Genomic DNA, 21,685 nt, shown 5'->3' on the forward strand with positions numbered 1-21,685 from the left:
ATTGCCCTTTCACAGAAGAATGACAAAATTCTTAATAGAGGCAAGTCTCTGAGTAGGGAGATGGGGAAAAGTAATGAAGGATGCTATGAGACAGAGTTAGCTGACTGCTATTCTGAAACTCCACAGAAGGACACTAACAAAATAACTACCTGTACCCATCTTTTCTAACTGAACTTCATATGTAATAACCATAGGTCTCCAGCTGAACTGTAAATGCTATAAAGCAGAGACTTAGCACCTGTGAGACAGAATATGCTAGGAGAAGAGAATGTGTTTTAAAGTCCCAGATAAAAATCCTGGCTCCATCCTGTACTGTTTGACCTCATCAAAGTGACATCACTTCTCTCAAGTTTCCTTTTTTTACAGGTACAAACAAAAAGGAGCAATATATACCTCAAGAAGATATTGAAAAGATTCAATTACTTAATAGACAACATAACGCTAGCAAATAATAATATTCCTTAGTTCTCTTTCCTTCTACTACATGTTTATCCCTTATAGTGTGTAGAAGACCACCACTACAAAATGCAGTCTTGATAGCTTTTGAGCAACTGATACATTTCTCCAATTTTGTTTAACTATATACATAAAAATAAGAGGCCTCTTCTCAGGTATTAATTAATTTTAAAAATAACCACTATCCAACACAAAATAGCATTTCTTGTTATATTTCATAAATAGTCTAACAAAATACTAAGAAAGTTGTTTGCTGCTTATTCTGGTGCTGGAATAATTTGGTCAAATTTCATAAATAGTTATATTCAACTTTACGAAGGCACAAAAATCAAGAACACATGCTTTCTATAAACTCATTTACTACTTTAAAGTTTTTAACTGCTTAGCAGTTACGGGAAATTTTTTAATCAAAAAGAAAAGTATTTACATTTCAAATACAAAAGAAAATTATTCTTGACTGATCTCTAAAATCTAACCACTTAGGTGCTCATGATTATTATTTTCTTTTACCAATCTATTATACTCTATTCAACATGTGCAGCCTGTGTTCTTACTAAGCATTTATTTGCACATGGATTTTCTGTGTCAGGGTAACTTTGCTGTGTAGATTCTGTGTAGCTACCTGAATTTGTCCAAGTAAGTCACATTTTTTGGAAAACCAACGCTGCTACACTGTTTCCAGATCTGCCTCCAAAGCTGAACTTGGGTGTTGGCAGCTCTTCAAAAAGTTCAAATCCTGTCAGACAAAATTAAAATACTTTGATTAAAGATTGAATCTCATAGTTACATTTATTTATATACATGTATTAACACTGTACTTTTAAACCCATTATAAAACGATGATTCCAAACTCTATACTGTGCTGAATTTCATTTCACAATTTTTCAATTCTACTACGTACATACAGCATATGTATGCACACCCAAAATCACTCTGAATTTAACAAGGAAAAGACAAGACCAAAAACAAATTGCAAAAAACAGGCTTTCCATTCACATCCCATTTCCTCCACTTCTGTTTATCATCCCTGCAAAGCTGTATCTCTGTTAGCCTCTATCACCTCAGTTGTAGGAAGCAGCTAGCGTGTGTCGAGTTTTGTTTGTGTGTTTGTTTTTGAGACGGAGTCTTACTCCATCACCCAGGCTGGAGTGCAGTGGCACAAGCTCAGCTCACTGCAACCTCTCCCTCCTGAGTTCAATCGATTCTCGTGCCTCAGCCTCCCAAGTAGCTGGAATTACAGGTACACGCTATCACACCTGGCTAATTTTTTGTATTTTTAGTAGAGATGGGGTTTCGCCATGTTGGTCAGGCTGGTCTGGAACTCCTGACCTCAAGTGTAGACTCACCTCAGCCTCCCAAAGTACTGGGATTACAGGCGTGAGCCACAACGCCTGGCCCTGTGTTGAGTTCTTATTATGTGCCAGGCATTATTTTGAGTGACTTATATGTAGTAATCTAATTAATTCACACTACACATATAAAAGCATTTAATACAGAAAGGCAAAATAACATGGAAATATAATGAATTTGTAGATGAAAAAGTTCTGGAGAAGGATGGTGATGACAATTGCACAAAAATTTAAGTGTATTTAATACCACAGACGTGTACACTTAAAAATGGTTATAAAATGATATGTTATATGTATTTCAGCAGAATTAAAAACAATAATTTATAACAAAAATGAAGACTCAAACTAAATTAATAAACGGCCTGGAAGACAAGGAACTAATAATTTTCAAAGCATCACAGTATAGTTTTAAAAAAAATTAACTTGGAATCTAAAATCCTAGGTGCAAGTCTCAGCTTTACCACTTACTAAATGAGATAGGCTATCAAGTTACCTCTACCATGATCCTGAGTTCTATGCAAAGAGGCTACTTAGTAATACCGATGCCCACCCCCACTCCCATCAAATTCACCGAGATTTTGTAAAGCTCCAAATAAGATAATATGGTGTTTTCCAGCCAAGCGCAGTGGCTCATGTCTGTAATCCCAGCACTTTGGGAGGCCACAGCAGGAGGATCACCTGAGGTCAGGAGGTTGAGACCAACCTGACCAACATGGAGAAACTCCATCTCTACTAAAAATACAAAATTAACCAGGCATGGTGGCACATGCCTATAATTCCAGCTACTCAGGAAACTGAGGCAGGAATATCGCTTGAACCTGGGAGACGGAGGTTGCACTCCAGCCTGAACAATAAGAGTGAAACTCCATCTCAAAAAAAAAAGGGGGGATGTAGTGTTTTATTTTTCTAAACTATAAAATAAAATGTTTTATTATTTTGCCTTTAAAAAGGCCAGACACAGTGGCTCATGCCTGTAATCCCAACACTTTGGGAGGCCAAGGCAGGCAAATCACCTGAGGTCAGGAGTTCGAGACCAGCTTGGCCAACATGGCAAAACCCCGTCTCTACTATAAATACAAAAAATTAGCTGGGCGTGGTGACTCACGCCTATAGTCCCAGCTACTTGGGAGGCTGAGGCAGGAGAATCGCTTGAACGCGGGAGGCAGAGGTTGCAGTGAGCAAAGATCGCACAATTGCACTCCAGCCTGGGCGACAGGGCAAGACTTCATCTCAAAAAAGTAATTAATTGATTAAAAACAAAACAAAGCTGTAAGGTCACTTACTAAGATGTCAACCAGGGCCAGGCATGGTATAATCCCAGCACTTTGGGAGGCCAAGGTGGGCAGCTCTCTTGAGGCCAGGAATTTGAGACCAACCTGGACAACATGGTGAAACCCCATCTCTATAAAAAATACAAAAAAAAAAAAAAACGCTGTTGTGGTGACCTGCACCTGTTCACCTATAGTCCCCGCTACTTGGGAAGCTGAGGTGGGAGATTGCCAGGTGATGGGAGGCTGTGGTAACCCAAGATTATGCCACTGCACTCCAGCCTGGGCAACAGAACCAGGCTATGTCTCAAAATAAATTTTAAAAAGTAAAATAAAATGCCAATCAAGGTTTTCCCTCATTGATGGATCTATTAGTTTTGGAATTTTTTTTTTTCCTTGAGGCAAGGGTGGGGTTCTGTATTTTCTAAATTTCCATGCTTTGAGCTCAAATAACTCTTGTAAACAGAAAAAAAATGTTTAAAATAATGTATACTGGCCAGGTGCAGTGGCTCAGGCCTCTAATCCCAGCACTTTGGGAGGCCCAGGTGGGAGAATCACTTGAGCCCAGGAGTTCAAGACCGGCCTGGACAACATGGCAAAATCCTGTCTCTACTAAAAATATAAAAATTATCCAGACATAATGATGTACACCTGTAGTTTCAGCTACTCAGGAGGCTGAAGTGGAAAGACCACTTAAACCCAGGAAGTCAAGGCTGCAGGGAGCCAAAATCCTGCCACTGCCCTCCAATCTGGGCAACAGAGAAATAGAGAGACTCTGTCTCAAAAAAAAAAAAAAAGAAAGAAATTATATTATTGCATCAATTGGTCTACCATACTGTTTCATTATACATCCTAATTCATGTTCTTCATCTAATTTCACCAAATATAAATAACTAAATATTAAAATGCTTATTAAAGGCTTACTGTAAGAAAACTTCCAAATTAGGACATTCCTTCTAATAAAATAATATGATGTATCTTAATGCTGGAAAATGCAGGCATTATGTTGGGTACATACATAGTTATACACTCATATTTGTTTTCAAAAATTTTACAAATGCTTTGGATGTTTAATAATACAAACTTTTTGTCTGTATAATTTTTCCAGGACTAACTTTTTAACTCCTTGAACTAACCCTACAGAATTGGAATTATTATATTTCAAGACAGAATACATTAAAAATATTAACAGTGGTTGTACTCCACTGATGGCAAACAAATTGTTTTAATTATTTTAATCTGTATATTTATATGTTGATGTTATTGATATTTTTCAATTATTTAAATAATAAATTTGAATTACTTTTTCTTTTAAAGGACAGCTCCCCAAACCGGAATAGGTTCAGAAAGACTCCTTTAAATTACTTCTAAACTTAGATGGGTTGTTACTGTTTTCGTTCTTTCGCTGCCATAAAGTCAAGTCCCTTGGACATCAAATTAGAACACGGGCAAGTGGTTCCAGGTAACCCTCACCAAAACAAATGATAACACAAACTATTTGTATAATCAAGGGTATCATGGAAAAAAATGAAAGATCCGTTTCAACAGTTTTATGAACATTTATATTTCAAATAAGAAAAGAACCTTAAAAGATTGGTGAAACAAGCTTTATTTTATACAAGGAGAATGTGGCAGCCAATTTGAGTAGTCAGAAACAAGACCTCTTGCAGTGACGCATGCAGCAGTGCATTCTGTTACTTCCCCGTATCTAACTCCAAATATCATTTTCTAAGGGACTAATACCTACAAAATGTTTTAAATTGCATATAACTATTTATATAACGTTTCCCATTATAACATTTCGCTTAAATACTGTATTTAGCTCTAAAATTGAACATAAAGAGTTTACTCAATAGTTTTCAGACACAGACACATTTTTAAGTACTCTAACCAGGCTAAAGTCTGTTCCTCATTAACAAAGACAGACAAATATGTTTTTGTCTGCTGTTTCTAGGAGTAAAAAAGAACACCTGTATTTAAAAACCAGAAAAGAAACTTGCCCTACACAGTGTAACTCTGAGCATTTATTAAAACTGTCAAGGTTCAGGAAGGGGAAAAGCCTATTGATACAGGGCCTCAACAGTTCTAAAGGAAACAAATTTAACATGGAGGATAATAAAATAAATGGCATGAAATAAAAGACAATAAATCACATATAATTCTCGTTTTCCAGAGGCAACAGTAATGAAGCCATAAGCTCGCATTTCAAGCCTCAAACACTTCAGGTTTTACGTTAAGTAATCTGTCAAAGCCACTGAACACACACAAAAGGACATGTGTTAGGTGTTCTCCCAGCCTGTTCCCTTAATACTAAAACGAAAACAAACTCTAAAATAAGGTATATGCAGTGCGGTTATAAATAATGGTGCCCAGTAAACTACTCTCTTGAGGTAATTCACCTCCCATTAGCTTGTGACAACTGAGATTCAAAATTTAACCAAATATTGAGTACCATATTATTTACCCAAGACTCCACCCTGAAAATTTCTCCTATTCTATCAAAAAAAAAAAAAAAAAAGTACAGGATCTGGAATAAAAAAGAAAAGGGAGGAGAAAAACCTAATCTGAAAGGATTCTAAGGAGAAAACAAGCAAATATCTGTGGATTCTCAAGATACATTCCCAGAAATGGCTGTGCACTACATGAATAAACTGGCAGATAAAATATTTCTTTAAAAATGCAAGGAACAGTCTGCCAGAGAACTCAAAATATTCTGTGTGTAGATTACAGATTCTCATTTCTCACAAGATTCCCCCTAAGTAGACACTGCACTAATTACATTTTGCTAACTAGGCAAAAAAGGATCCTGCCTCAGCACCAGAATCTTCTATAAATTCCATATATTTTAATTCTGTGTAATCTTAAAAATAATTGTTTCATAGCCTCTGAAAACAAGAACTGTTCTATAATCTCTGAATACCTAAATGACCACTAGGGCAAGACAGCTAAAGTATCTATAAAATTAAAACTCTCACCTTGTAAGACAAAAGTACTTCTTCTATTTGCATTATTATGGATTTGCCAGTAAATCAGTCCACTGAAGTCAGAAGTACAATATATGTGCTTTTGTTTGGGTCTATAAATAATAGATTATATACCTTAAATAAAAGATTGTGGCTGGGCAAGGTGGTTCATGCCTATAATCCCAGCACTTTGGGAGGCCGAGGCAGGCAACCACCTGAGGTCAGTAGTTCGAGATCAGCCTGACCCATATGATGAAACCCATCTCTACTAAAACTACAAAAATTAGTTGGGCATGGTGGCATGCGCCTGTAATCCCAGATAGACGGGAGACTGAGATAAGAGAATCACTTGAACCTGGGAGGCGGAGGTTGCAGTGAGCCGAGATCGAGCCATTGCACTCCAGCCTGGGCAACAAGAGTGAAACTTCATTTCAAAAAAAAAAAAAAAAAAGATTGTATAGCTCAAATAGGGAACTTAATTTTTTATTTATTTTTTGCTTGTTTGTTTACTTTTTTTATTATTTTTTTTTTAATAATTAAGACGAGGTTTCACCATGTTGGTCAGGCTGGTCTTAAACTCCCGACCTCAGGTGATCCACCCGCCTTGGCCTCCAAAGTGCTTGGATTACAGGCGTGAGCCACCGCGCCCGGCCTGTTTGTTTAGATGGGTCTCACTCTGTCACCCAGGCTGGCATGCAGTGGCTCGATCTTGGCTCACTGCAACCTCCACCTCCTGGGCTTATGCAATCCTTTCAGCTCGGTCTCCCAAGTAGCTGGGACTACAGGCACACGCCACCAACTCCAGCTAATTTTTTGTATTTTTAGCAGACACGGGGTTTCACCGCATTGCCCAGGCTGAGACCTTAATTTTACAGACTCATAAATTTTAGTACTTAAGCCAGGATTTCGTGGAAAATTTTTTAAAAGATCTCTAAATGTCAACCAATGTTATTTCTCTGTGCTTTGTATATACAGTCAAATGTTATTGTCAAAGTCATTAACAGAGAAAAAAGCAGGCAATTCCCACAAACAGAAAAGCAAAACACTGTAACACAAAGAGGGGAGAAAACCTAAGTACATGAAACCTGCGGTGAGCACACATTTAAACACCACACAGTCATTTACCTTCACTGAATTCATTTAGCAACTCTTCCTTGGTCCAATTACATGACGTTATTAAAAAAAAGCCTTTTACTTTCAACACCCTGGAGAGAGATTTCACATATTGCTTCCTCTTTTCAATTGCACTGTCAGGATTAAGGCTGATGGCATCAAAAGTCCCTTTGTCAATACAAATATGAAATCCAGACAGCTGTGTGGAAAGATTCAAAAAGTCTTCTACCTATATTAAAAGTCAATGTCTATGTGAGAACATTTAAAACACAATCCTTATAGAATGTGACAACATGTAAAAGGTTATTAATAAAGGGACCCATTAATTATAATAACATTTTACGTATAATAAACATATTTTAAACTTGATAGCTAACTTTTATGAGCTTCATTCCCAGATCACTAAAGCCAAGATAAGAGAGACTTATATTTCCTGAACATTCCAAATCTCTACAAATCAAAGCCAGCCATATTCCCTAATAATACTAGCAGAGTAAGAAGCTAACAAGCCTAGTTTATGAAAAACCTGTTTCTGTCAAAAAGCAGAATATCTGACACATTCTTAAAAACGACAATTTATTTGGAACTCACGTCACTGGAAATAAGAGTTTTTGGAGACAGAAATTTTGCTATGTTGCCCAGGATAGACTTGAAAACCTGAGCCAAGCAATCTTCCCATCTCAGCCTCCTAAGCAGATGTGGCCACAGCACTCAGCTATGGGAAGATTTTTAGCTTATATTCCTAGTTGGTGCAACCTAAAATAAACACGGTAAATCAAAAGTTCTTGGGCCTTGGCTGGTCCAAGTGCAGTGGTGTTTACAACTCATCGATCACTACCAGCTACAGATTTCTCTCTTCCTTCTCTATTATCACTGCTTCATTGACCAGCCTTTAAAAAAAAAAGTTGCTGGGCGTGGTGGCTCACACCTGGAGGTGGCTCACACCAAGCACTTTGGAGGCCAAGGTGGGTGGATTACCTGAGGTTGGGAGTTCAAGACCGGCCTTACCAACATGGTGAAACACCGTCTTTATTTTTAAAAAGAAATAAAAAAGGGCCGGGCGCGGTGGCTCAAGCCTGTAATCCCAGCACTTTGGGAGGCCGAGGCGGGTGGATCACACGGTCAAGAGATCGAGACCATCCTGGTCAACATGGTGAAACCCCGTCTCTACTAAAAATACAAAAAAGTAGCTGGGCATGGTGGCACATGCCTGTAATCCGAGCTACTCAGGAGGCTGAGGCAGGAGAACTGCATGAACCCAGGAGGCGGAGGTTGCGGTGAGCCGAGATCGCGCCACTGCACTCCAGCCTGGGTAACAAGAGCGAAACTCTGTCTCAAAAAAGAAAAAATAAATAAATAAAAAATAAAAAATAAGTTATTGGGTCTTAGCAGCTTACAAAATTACTAATGGATAAAATGAATGGAATGGCATAAAGCTTAAGAAATTAAATAACTTTTTTTTTCTTTTTTAATTTTTTTTTTTTTAGAAGACAGGGTTTCATTATGTTGATCAGGCTGGTCCTGAACTCCCAACCTCAGGTGATCTGCCCGCCTTGGCCTCCAAAGTGCTTGGATTACAGGCGTGAGCCACCATGCCTGGCCCAAGAAATTAAACAACTTTTTTTAAACTGTAGTAACTTAAGTTGGTACATTTCATGCTCTTTAGATGTTTAAAGTCATACATCAGCATCTCATTCACTGTCAATAACTTGATACATAATAATCACCTGAAACAGCAATCTGCCTCAATTTTATAAAATATTCACAATTTACCAATAAAAATTCTGAAGTTATTTTGAAAAAATAATTTGGCAATTAGCTTACAATTACACAAATTTAATACAGTAATTGTAAATCATGTTTAATCTAAAACCTTTAATGACTTAAAAATGTATATATTGTGTTTATATATATTGGAGGATGGGTCTTCTCCCTTCCCGCATATTCAAAGTATTCATTATACCTGAAGCAAAATAATGACCATCACTCTGAGCACTAACTGTGAAGAAGCTTCCTCATCCTAAATGCCTATATAAAAATTTCACCTATTCAACAAATATTTTGTGGACATCTATTGTCAGGTAGTTTTCAGACACTGGATATAATGAGTAAACAAAATAGAAAAGGTCCCTGTATGAAAATATACCTTATATTGGCCGGGTGTGGTGGCTCATGCCTGTAATCCCAGCATTTTGGGAGGCTGAGGTGGGCAGATCACAAGGTCAGGAGATCAAGACCATCCTGGCTACACAGTGAAACCCAGTCTCTACTAAAAATACAAAAAATTAGCCAGGCATGGTGGCACGCCCCTGTAGTTCCAGCTACTTAGGAGGCTGAGGCAGGAGAATCACTTGAACCTGGGAGGCAGAGGTTACAGTGAGCCAAGATCGCACCATGGCACTCCAGCCTGGGCAACAGAGCAAGACTCCATCCCCCCCAAAAATACTTTATTGTTAAAAAACACTAACTAGCAAACCATCATGTAAACCATGAGTAAGACATAATCTTTTCTCTGGAGGGCCCTGCCTCAATGACGATGCCTGTTGACTGACTGATCAAGGTGATGGTTACTGAAGGCTGGGGTGGCCGTGACAATTTTTAAAAATAAGACAATAATGAAGTTTGCTGCATCGATTGACTCTTCCTTTTATGAAAGAGTTCTCTGGAGCACATGATATTGTTTGATAGCATTGTATACACAGAACTTCCTTCAATATGGGAGTCAATGCTCTCAAACCTTGTTTCTGCTTTATCAACTAATTTTATGGAATATTCAAAATCCTTTTACAATAATGTTCACTTTATCTTTACCAATCGATTCCATCTCAAGAAACCACCTTCTTTGCTTGTCCACCATAAGAAGGAACTCCTTATTTGATCAAGTTTTATCATGAGACTGCAGCAACTCAGTTACACCTTCAGGTTCCACTTCTAATTCTAGTTTGCTGCTTCTACTACATTTGCAGTTCATTACTCCACTTGAAATATTGAACCTCTCTTCAAGTCATCCACTAGGGTGGGAATCAACTTCTTCCAAACTCATTAGTGTTGATATACTGACCTCCTATGACTTCTAAATGTTCATGACATCTAGAATGGCAAATCATTTCCAGAAGGTTTTCAATTTACTTTGCCCAGATCCATCAGTGAAATCACTATCTATGACAACTATAGCCTTATGAAATGCGTTTCTTAAATAACACATTTAAGACTGTAAAGTCAAAATTACTTATTGGTTCATCATGTGCTGCAGAACAGATGCTGTGTTAACAGGAATAAAAACAAGATTAATTTTCTTATACATCTCCATCAGAGCTCTTGGGTGAATTCATGCATTGTCAATGATCAGTGCTACTTTGAGTCTTTTTCTTTTGGGCTAGTAGGTCTCAAAAATGGGTTTAAAATATTCAGTAAACAGATATGCCATCATCCAGGCTTTGTTTTGTTCCGTTTATATAGAGCTCATGCAGAGAAGATTTAGCATAATTCTTAGGGGCCCTAGGATTTTCAGAATGGTAAATGGGCATTGGCTTCAACTTAAATTCATGAGCCGAATTAGGCCCCTCTAACAAGAATGTCAGCCTCTCCTTTGAAGCTGTAAAGCCAGGCACTGACTTCTCCTATCTAGCTATGGAACTCCTACATGACATCTTCTTCCAATATAAGGCTGTTTCATCTCCATTGAAAATCTGTGTGCTGTTTAGCCAGCTTCACTGGTTATTTCCTAGCTAACTTGCTACAGCTTCTACATCAGCATTTAGTGCTTTATCTTGCACTTTCATGTTATGGAAATGGCTTCTTTTTTCTTTTTTTCTTTTTTTGAGATGGAGTCTCACTCTGTTGCCCAGTCTAGAGTGCAGTGGCACAATCTTGGCTCATTGCAACCTCCACCTCCCAGGTTCAAGCAATTCTCCTGCCTCAGCCTCCCAAGAAGCTAGGATTACAGGCACCCGCCAACATACCCGACTAACTTTTTGTACTTTTAGTAAAGACAGCGTTTCAGCATGTTAGCCAGGCAGATCTCAAACACCTGGCCTCAGGTGATCCTCCTGCCTTGGCCTCCCAAAGTGCTGGGATTACAGGTGTGAGCCACGATGCCCAGCCAAGATGGCTTCTTTTCTTAAATCTCATGAACTAACTACTGCTAGCTTCAGACTTTTCTTCTCCAGCTTCTTCACCTCTCTCAGCCTTTACAGAACTGAAGAGTCAGGGCCTTGCTCTGGATTACACCTTGGCTTAAGAGAATGCTGTGACTGGTTTGATCTTCTACCTGGACCACTAAAACTTTCTCCGTATCAGCAGTAAGGCTGTTTGACTTTCTCATTATTCATGTGTTCACTGAAATATCACTTTTAATTTCCTTAAAGAAATTTTGTTTTACATTCACAAATTGACTAAATTTTGGCACAAGAGGCCTAGCTTCTGGCCTATCTCAGCTTTCAACACGCCTTCCTCACTAAGCTTAATCATTTCCAGGTTTTGATTTAAAGTGAGAGATGTGTGACTCTACCTTTCTTTTTTTTTTTTCTTTTTTTTTTTTTGAGATGGAGTTTCACTCTTGTTACCCAGGCTGGAGTGCAATGGCACGATCTCGGCTCACCGCAACCTCCGCCCGCTGGGTTCAAGCAATTCTCCTGCCTCAGCCTCCTGAGTAGCTGGGATTACAGGCACGCACCACCATGCCCAGCTAATTTTTTGTATTTTTAGTAGAGACGGGGTTTCACCATGTTGACCAGGATGGTCTCGATCTCTCGACCTCGTGATCCGCCCGCCTCAGCCTCCCAAAGTGCTGGGATTACAGGCTTGAGCCACCGCGCCCGGCTAACTCTACCTTTCAATTGAACACTTACAGGCCACTGTATTGACAGGGGGGAGGAGGGTTGTTCATTTCTTATGTTTGTTTTTTTCTTTTTGTTTTTTGAGACACAGTCTCCCCCTGCCACCCAGGCTGGAGTGCAGTGGCACAATCTTAGCTCACTGCAACCTCCGCCTCCCAGGTTCAGGTGATCCTCCCGCCTTAGCCTCTCAAGTAGGTAGGACTACAGGTGTACACCACCACACCTGGCTATTTTTTGAACTTTTAGTGGACAGAGGTTTCACCATGTTGGCCAGGCTAGTCTCGAACTACTTAACTCAAAGTGATCTGCCCACCTCAGCCTCCTAGTGTTGGGATTACAGGCATTAGCCACCATGCCCGTCCAACTGTAGGGTTTTTAATTGGCCTAATTTCAATATTGCCATGTCCGAGAAAGGAGGCTTGACGGGGAGGGAGAAAGATAGATAGGAGACCAGCCAGTAGATAGAGCAGACAGAACATACAACATTTATCCATTCAGTTTACCATCTTATGTGGGCAGTTCATGGTGCCCCAAAACAATTACAATAGTAATATCAAAAATCACTGATCAGCCGGGCGCGGTGGCTCAAGCCTGTAATCCCAGCACTTTGGGAGGCCGAGGCGGGTGGATCACGAGGTCAAGAGACCGAGACCATCCTGGTCAACATGGTGAAACCCCGTCTCTACTAAAAATACAAAAAATCAGCTGGGCATGGTGGCATATGCCTGTAATCCCAGCTACTCAGGAGGCTGAGGCAGGAGAATTGCCTGAACCCAGGAGGCAGAGGTTGCGGTGAGCCGAGATCGCGCCATTGCACTCCAGCCTGGGTAACAAGAGCGAAACTCCGTCTCAAAAAAAAAAAAAAAAAAAAAAAAAAAATCACTGATCGCCGGGCACGGTGGCTTAAGCCTGTAATCCCAGCACTTTGGGAGGCCGAGGCGGGTGGATCACGAGGTCAAGAGATCGAGACCATCCTGGTCAACATGGTGAAACCCTATCTCTACTAAAAATACAAAACATTAGCTGGGCATGGCGGCACGTGCCTGTAATCCCAGCTACTCAGGAGGCTGAGGCAGGAGAATTGCCTGAACCCAGGAGGCGGAGGTTGCGGTGAGCCGAGATCGCGCCATTGCACTCCAGCCTGGGCAACAAGAGTGAAACTCAGTCTCAAAATAAATAAATAAATAAATAAATAAATAAATAAATAAAACATGTCAATTAATATACTTTAGAAACATTTAACTTCTATTATAACTTTTATAGTAATATAAATAATAGTTACCTTTAACTTAATGTTGGAAAAACCTTCTTTTTCTGTAATACTTCCAGAAAGCTGAATTGCAGAAGGAGAGTAATCAATTCCAGTAATATTAGAGAAGCCAAATTTTGCCTAGAGAGAAATAATTTTTTACTTTAGTTGGTAAAGCTTTAATATGATGTTTTATAGGACTGGAGTTATTTTTGTTATAGAGAACATGACATATAATCCAATAATTCATAATTTTTTAATTTTATTGTAGACTCTAAATAAAAATTGAAAGTTTATATACTGTGACAAAGCCTTTGTTTTCATAATATTTTATTTCTTTTCCAAAAGGAAATTCATGTTCTTGAAAATAATGAAAATAGATGTATAAGCCCTTAGGCAGAAAAAGGTAACATTAATTTTTGATGCCGATAATTTCCAATTCACACATAAATTTGTCATAAATTTTACTTAACCCACTTAAGTTATATGAATAAAATCAATGCAAATGTAATAAGCTATGAATTTTTAAATTTTCCCTTCAGTGTAATTATACATTATGCAATTCTCCACCATGTGATTTTTAACCACCCTACATTTGTATATTACTTTTTCATTTTTCTGTTTTGTTTTGTTTTTTCAGTATTCAAAACAATACTTTTTCATTTTTAAAAATATTTCAAGGCCGGGTGCGGTGGCTCACACCTGTAATCCTAGCACTTTGGGAGGCCGAGGTGGGTGGATCACCTGAGGTCAGGAGTTCAACATCAGCCTGGCCATCATGGAGAAACCCCATCTTTAATAAAAAAAATAAATAAAATAAAAAATAAATATTTCATACATTCCATTAGATCTTTACAAAAAACCTGTGAGGTAGAGTGGGCAGCTATTAGTATCCCCAAGAAAGTTTCTTTAACTCACTGGACTTGAGAGTTTTGGTGTTTACTAACCTATCTAGACTGTGTGAGTCTGTGGCAAAAGCATGGTGGCTTCTGGTCTTTACACACCTGCTAACAAGGCTGACCATTTTTAGACCAATGAGACTAAAAATAATTTCAAAGGAAACATGAAAAACAAAGTAAGTTATAAAGTACAGTACAGCCTGAAATTCCCTTCCTGCTCTTCACCATTTACTAAGTGGTTACTTCCTATAAAACTTAACTTACTGCCACATCTAAATCCATTAAGACCTAGCAAGTCGCCGGGCGTGGTGGCTCACGCCTGTAATCCCAGCACTTTGGGAGGCCGAAGCGGGTGGATCAGGAGATCGAGACCATCCTGGTCAACATGGTGAAACCCCGTCTCTACTAAAAAATACAAAAAATTAGCTGGGCATGGTGGCGCGTGCCTGTAATCCCAGCTACTCAGGAGGCTGAGGCAGGAGAATTACCTGAACCCAGGAGGCGGAGGTTGCGGTGAGCCGAGATCGCGCCATTGCACTCCAGCCTGGGTAACAAGAGCAAAACTCCGTCTCAAAAAAAAATAAAAATAAAAAAATAAAAAAATAAAAAATAAATAAATAAAGGAAGGAAGGAAGGGCAGCCTGGGCAACATAGTGAGACTTTGTCTCTACAAAAAAAAAAATCAACAAATGAGGTGAGAGGATCACTTGAGTCTGAGAGGTTGAGGCTGCAATGAGCTGCGCTCACACCACTCTTCTCCTACCCAGGTAACAAAGAAAGACTCTGCCTCAAAAAAAAAAAAAAAAAAAAAAGGAAGGAGGGAATAATAATTGCTAGGGAGTTCTAGGGGAATTTCTGGAGTTCTGGGAGTTCTGTAATATTCTATATCTTGACCAAGTGATTGTTACGTGGATGTATGCACTTTCTGGTAATTCAGTTCATTCTGATTTGTGCACTTCAGTGGAAATATGCTGTATCTCAATGTTTCAAAAAGGGTTATTTCAAGTTTTTCTAACTGTATTCCATTACTAAAAACATTTTTAAATTCTCCATACCCTAAATGCAAAATCGAAGCTCTTAAGCATGGCAAAGCATAAAATGGTTCCTACCTTTAACTTAATCCTCATCTCTGTCCATCCCCACATATACTCTGTATTTCAACTTATCAAGTTAGTTATAGGCCCAGAACACAATATACTGCTTCAGTCTTCATGCCTTTAGAAAATACTTCCATCAGCTGAAATCCTCTTCTTCTTTACACTCTACTAGGTCACCATGCTGTCTTTAAAATTTCTGCCCAACTTGGATATTAACTTCTCCAAGGTGTTTCCCTATCCCTCCATTCCAAAATTAATCACCCTCTTTTCAGTATATTACGGCATGCATCAAGTGATAGCACAACTAACTGTCTATATGTCAGTCCATACTCTATTGTATTGTAAACAATTCAGGTACAGGATGGGGCACAGTGGCACATGCCTGTAATCCCAGCACTTTGGGAGGTCCAGGCGGATGGATCACCTGAGGTCAGGAGTTCAAAAACAGCCTGACCAAAATGGTGAAACCCTGTCTCTACTGAAAAATACAAAAAATTAGCCAGGCATGGTGGCGGGCACCTATAATCCCAGCTACTCAGGAGGCTGAAGCAGGAGAATCACTTGAACACAAGAGGTGGAGGTTGTAGTGGACCGAGATCACCCATTGCACTCCAGCCTGGGCGACAGAGCAAGACTCCATCTAAAAAAAAACAATTCAAGTACAAATTTTCATGTTGCAAACGCTTAACATGACGCTTGGCATGTGGTACTCAACAAATTTCACTCTTATGTTTCTTTATGTACTAATTAAGACTGTAAAACTATCTAGGATGAAGCCTAAGTCTTATAATTCCTCCAGAGCACACAGTATAGCAAGAGCACAGTACAGGCATGTAACAGTGGAAGGGGTACCAAAACCCAAAAACCCAACTCCTTCGACAAAATGCTCTTTTTAAACCATATGCTCACCCAAGATAAGATACGTAGGTCCTACTGGAATTGCAAAAGGTCAACTTTTTTTGTATAAATAGATGTGCAGAGTTTTGAGCTACAAGAAACCAAAAGCAATCACCTTAGTGTCACACCCTAGTCACAATCACCTTAGTCACAATCCTTAGAAAAGAACTGAAGCCTAGAAAAATTCAGTAGCTTGCTCAAGGTTCAGGCTACAGCCAGAAGGATCAAGACTAGGACTCAGATCCCCTAGGATCTCATTCAGTGCTTTCTCACAATTCATGTAGCCTCCCTTTTGTACTATGTGACTTCTCAAAATATGACTGCTTTACTCTTTTATATTTAGATAGTTAATATCCTCAATTGCAGGGCTTTTAAAATTTTTGATTTTAAAATTTGTCTCTAACAAACAAATACTAAAAGTACCAACAAGTTCAACCAGGAAAACACCATTTCCAGTTCCAATATCAAGCACTGAAGCATCCAATGGTATCTTGCGTTTCTGCAACCACCTTATTAGTCGATTCATACTCTCTTCTCCAAACCTGTTAGAACGAGAGAATTAGTCAAATAATTGAGGGATACAGAGCAAAGGTCACCACTATATTCCATTTAAGCTATTTATACCACATGCTCAAAGTCTTATTTGAAAGTAAGAATATCTGTAACTGCTTAAGCTTTGTCTCAACTGTAATTTAGGAGAAACCACCTCCAGGAATAGACAAGGTCAGTATGTTACTGATTAACATTTTTCTATATCAGCATTAATACTTGTAAATGTTGGTGGTTCAAAATTTTATTGCTTATTGAAAAAGGACAACTATAGCATGAATTATTGTCATCAAATATAAATGTGAATTATTAAAAGAGGGCGCACACCCATTCTCCCAACACTTTGGAAGGCTAAGGTGGGAGGATTGCTTGAGGATTACTTGAGGCCAGGAGTTCGAAAACCAGCCTGGGCCACACAGTGAGACCCTGTCTCTACAAAAAAATTTTTTTTAATCTGCTGGGCATGGTGGCATGCAGCTATTAGTCCAAGCTACCCAAGAGGCGGTAGCAGTAGGATCACTTGGGCCTAGGAGGTCCAGGTTGTAGTGAGCTATGATGATCATGCCACTGTACTCCAGCCTGGATGACAGAATGATACCCTCTCTAAAAAAAGCAAAAAAATAAAATAAAAAATAATAAAAGAGGCCGGGCACGGTGGCTCAAGCCTGTAATCCCAGCACTTTGGGAGGCCGAGGCGGGTGGATCACGAGGTCGAAAGATCGAGACCATCCTGGTCAACATGGTGAAACCCCGTCTCTACTAAAAATACAAAAAATTAGCTGGGCATGGTGGTGCATGCCTGTAATCCCAGCTACTCAGGAGGCTGAGGCTGGAGAATTGCCTGAACCCAGGAGGCGGAGGTTGCGGTGAGCCGAGATCGTGCCATTGCACTCCAGCCTGGGTAACAACAGCGAAACTCTGTCTCAAAAAAAAAATAATAATAATAATAATAATAAAAGAAAGAAGAGGCAGACTTTAAATCTACCCACTAAAGCGAGACTTAATCCAGGGTTCCCAGGATTTTTAGGCGGTCTTTCTTTGGGTATAGGCACTTGAATATATAATTTTTTTTAATTGCATTTTAGGTTTCGGGGTACGTGTGAAGAACATGCAAGACTGTTGCATAGGTACACACATGGCAGTGAGGTTTGCTGCCTTCCTCCCCATCACCTGTATCTGGCATTTCTCCCCATGTTATCCCTCCCCAATTCCCCACTCCCGGCTGTCCCTCCCCTAGTGAATATACACTTTTTTTTTTTTTTTTTTTTTTTTTTTGAGACAGAGTTTCGCTCTTGTTACCCAGGCTGGAGTGCAATCGTGCGATCTCGGCTCACCACAACCTCCACCTCCTGGGTTCAGGCAATTCTCCTGCCTCAGCCTCCTGAGTAGCTGGGATTACAGGCACGCGCCACCAGGCCCAGCTAATTTTTTGTATTTTTTTTTAGTAGAGACAGGGTTTCACCATGTTGACCAGGATGGTCTTGATCTCTTGACCTTGTGATCCACCCGCCTCGGCCTCCCAAAGTGCTAGGATTACAGGCTTGAGCCACTGCGCCCGGCCATCACATTTTTTTTTTTTTTTAAGACGGGGTTTCACCATTTTGGTCAGGCTGGTCTTGAACTCCCGACCTCAGGTGATCCGCCCGCCTTGGCCTCCAAAGTGCTTGGATTACAGGTGTGAGCCACCATGCCCAGCTACACATATTTTTTTAAACACACACATATACATACACTCTTCTAGATTACAACTTGATGCTTTTCCTAACTCACCAGATTTCACCTGTATCTCCATATTCTCGGAAAGTTCGCAGTTCTCTCTCATAGACAGCATCCCAACTACGCAAATAATGAAATGCAAAGCGAGACTCTTGAATTAAACTGTATTATGAATTAAATGTATGTTTCTAATACATTACAGAACTACTTGTGACAGAGGTTTAAAACATCACTAGTGTTACTAATAAGTACACATAGTTCAATCTTTTAATATCCTTGAGGTAAAAGAATTTAATACGTGGGCAAGCAGAATACGTTTATACTGTACATCTAAAGCATTTAGGACAGTATCTGATGCACAACAGTAAGTTTTAGCCTTAAAAAAAATACAGAGACATTGGTCCATGTATCCCTAAGTCCCTGACCCAAAGTCCAAAATTTGATGAAACAAGCACATCTGGTCTCAAGCCTGCAGACCCAGTCTCTTTCCTGTGCTATCTGCTTCTGCCTATTCCAGTCTTCTAGCCCTCTGTTTAAATTTTCTCTGAATCCTTTTCTTTTTTCTTTTCTTTTTAGGACAGAGTCTCGCTCTGACACCAGGCTGGAGTGTGCAGCGGCGGGGTATCGGCTCACTGCAACCTCCACCAACTGAGTTCAAGCGATTCTCTTGCCTTGGCCTCCCGAGTGGCTGGGGTTCCAGGCGTGCGCTACCACACCGGGCTAATTTTTGTATTTTTAGTAGAGACGGGGTTTCTCACCTTGTTAGTCAGAATGGTCTCAATCTCCTCACCTCGTAATCCCCCTGCCTCGGCCTCCCAAAGTGCTGGGATTACAGGCGTGGGCCACCGTGCCCGGCCCTCTGAATTCTTTTAATTTGCCTTCTCTTTTCCTACAATGATTCTCTAAAATCCCTGCTCCTTCTCATCCCTACAAGTCACCTCTCCCTAACTGTTCTCTGCCGTCATTCATCCACCCATCCATCCATTAATTCATTTAATAATCCTGAGCGTCTGTTTTAGGGCAGATCGCTTTCCCTCCCCCCAAATTGCCCCATTAAATCTCCTCGCTCCCCGTTTGGATCCTCCGTTATTCCCACCCCTTCCAGCTCCCTCCTGCCCTTCCCTGAGCCTTTTCGACTCCCAGGCCCGGCACTTCGGCCTCGGTCTCCCTCTCTCGCCAGCTAGCCCCATTCGCCAGCCTCGCCCTCTCCCCGCTTCCCCCAAGCCCGGCCCTCGGGTTCGCGACTCCCAAAAGGCCTCCCCAGGAGCTTCAAAGCCTGTCTCCCGCCCACAAGCCCTTGAAACGTCGGTCAGCCGCGCACGGTGACCCCAACGTACTCCACCCTGCCCGAGCCCCGAGCCTCCCGCACGGCGGCCCTGCTCGCGTCACGCCCCCGAGGGTCTCCACCGCGCAGTCCCCTTCTCGGGGCCCAGGCAGGGCAGCACGGCTCACCCTCCCCGGCCCTGCGTCACACTCACTGCTCGCGCGTCCCCAGCGCCGACGGAACGAAACCGTCCTCCCCAGGACTGCCGTCGCCCGACCGCGCCGCCACCGCAGGGCCACCGCCGCCGTCAGCGCCCGCGCTCATCTCGCTCCCCGTCCCGGACGGCCGTTGGGGCCGCCATAGAGACGGGGCACAGGCAGAGCGGACGAAGGGGCCGGCGCCTCTAGGCGGCAGGAGGCCGCCTTCTCGACTGCTCCAGGCCCGGCTCCCAGGCTGGGCCGGGGACGCTACTCCCTCCGCACTGTCCCCTGCTCCTGGCGCCGCCGCTGACCTTGCGCTTTCCTCCCAGGGTTGGTGGCACCCCCTTCGTCGAGGCCCAAACGCGGCTATACTTGGGGACTGCCAGGGACCATTGGAGGTACTGCCCCACCGTGGACACCTAAAGCCGACGCCACTCTACCCAAACGCAGAAAGCCCCTCACCTCTCCGCCGTGTGCGCCCGTCTGCGAAGCAGTGGGAGTGTCCATCCAGTTATTTGGCTCCTCCGGAAGAGGACAACTTCGTTTCTGGCTGGAGTCTGACTTGAAAACTGCATTCCGAGCAGGGCGTGGTGGCTCACTCAAGTAATCCCAGCACTTCGGGCGTCAGAGGCAGGCGGGTCGTCTGAGGTCAGGAGTTCGAGACCAGCCTGGCCAACATGGAGAAACCCTGTCTCTACTAAAAATGCAAAATTAGTCGGATGTGGTGGTGCATGCCTGTAATCCCAGCTACTTGAGAGGCGGAAGCAGGAGAATCGCTTGAACCCTTGAGGCGGAGGTTGCAGTGAGCCGAGATTGCGCCGTTGCACTCCAGCCTCGGCATCAAGAGCGAAACTCCGTCTAGGAAAAAAAAGAAAAGAAAACTGCACCCTGGCCTCTTGTGACTTGATGTCACCAGTAGACGTGGGAATGTATGTCCATGGTAAGGAATGCCCTGCGACTCCCCATAATACGCCGAACACAGGGATCAGTGTGTTGTAAAAGAAAGACTGCTAAGCAAGAAGACGCCTGGCGAAGCCTCAGCTCTGCCTCGACCCAGGCACCTGGCCTTGTCTAAGCCTTAAGCTCTGTGTGCTTCCTCCCTGTGGCATACCAGAACTAGACGGTGACTGTGTTTCAAAGACTGCTCCCAAATCGCGAACCGGAGATTGCATCTGCCTCTCGGTCCAACGGCCATTGGTAGATCTGCAGAATAATACAAGACATTTATGGGTTAAAAGTCTGGGGTATTTTCTGTAGTAGCTATGAAATACTGGTCCAGGGCCAGACGTGGTGGCTCACGCCTGTAATCCCAGCACTTTGGGAGGCTGAGGCGGGTGGATCAAGAGGTCAGAAGATCGAGACCATCCAGGCTAACACAGTGAAACCCTGTCTCTACCAAAAGTACTGAGGCCTGTAATCCAAGCACTTTGGAGGCCAAGGTGGGCGGGTCATCTGAGGTCGGGAATTGAAGACCAGCCTGACCAACATGGTGAAACCCCGTCTTAGGAAAAAAAAAAAAAAAAAAGGCCGGGCGCGGTGGCTCAAGCCTGTAATCCCAGCACTTTTGGGAGGCCGAGGCGGGTGGATCACACGGTCAAGAGATCGAGACCATCCTGGTCAACATGGTGAAACCCCGTCTCTACTAAAAATACAAAAAATTAGCTGGGCATGGTGGCACGTGCCTGTAATCCCAGCTACTCAGGAGGCTGAGGCAGGAGAATTGCCTGAACTCAGGAGGTGGAGGTTGTGGTGAGCCGAGATCGCGCCATTGCACTCCAGCCTGGGTAACAAGAGCGAAACTCCGTCTCAAAAAAAAAAGAAGGTACA

At 41.7% G+C, this 21,685-nt stretch overlaps 1 protein-coding gene across 3 annotated transcripts; it reads right to left on the bottom strand.

The window, feature by feature from the left end:
• Nucleotides 1-798: 798 nt before the first annotated feature.
• Nucleotides 799-20,249, bottom strand: EEF1AKMT2 (EEF1A lysine methyltransferase 2). 3 transcript variants are annotated; one of them, XM_003922114.4, is made up of 6 exons: nt 19,873-20,249; nt 18,449-18,514; nt 16,557-16,671; nt 13,270-13,377; nt 7,162-7,378; nt 799-1,192 (listed from the first exon to the last, which is right to left on the bottom strand). In XM_003922114.4, exons 1-6 carry the CDS (start codon nt 19,980-19,982, stop codon nt 1,098-1,100), a joined length of 711 nt encoding a protein of 236 aa, XP_003922163.2. In that variant the 5' UTR covers nt 19,983-20,249; the 3' UTR covers nt 799-1,097. The 3 variants fall into 3 exon arrangements, with proteins under 3 accessions (XP_003922163.2, XP_074239158.1, XP_074239159.1); XM_074383057.1 differs by lacking the exon at nt 19,873-20,249 and adding an exon at nt 19,153-19,833 and having other exon boundaries at nt 16,553-16,671; XM_074383058.1 differs by lacking the exon at nt 18,449-18,514 and having other exon boundaries at nt 16,553-16,671; nt 19,873-19,960.
• Between the last annotated feature and the right edge of the window lie 1,436 nt (nt 20,250-21,685).

This window comes from Saimiri boliviensis, chromosome 12, assembly GCF_048565385.1.
Source record: "Saimiri boliviensis isolate mSaiBol1 chromosome 12, mSaiBol1.pri, whole genome shotgun sequence".
Taxonomy (NCBI): domain Eukaryota; kingdom Metazoa; phylum Chordata; class Mammalia; order Primates; family Cebidae; genus Saimiri; species Saimiri boliviensis.

Bases quoted from the DNA above. Each gene is read 5' to 3' on its own strand.
- EEF1AKMT2 (XM_003922114.4), bottom strand. From the start codon at position 19,982: ATGAGCGCGGGCGCTGACGGCGGCGGTGGCCCTGCGGTGGCGGCGCGG. The intron at 18,515-19,872 runs GTGAGTGTGACG...TTATTTGCGTAG, and splicing joins GCGCTGGGGACGCGCGAGCA to TTGGGATGCTGTCTATGAGA. The intron at 7,379-13,269 runs GTAACTATTATT...CTTTTAATATAG, and splicing joins TTTCCAACATTAAGTTAAAG to GTAGAAGACTTTTTGAATCT.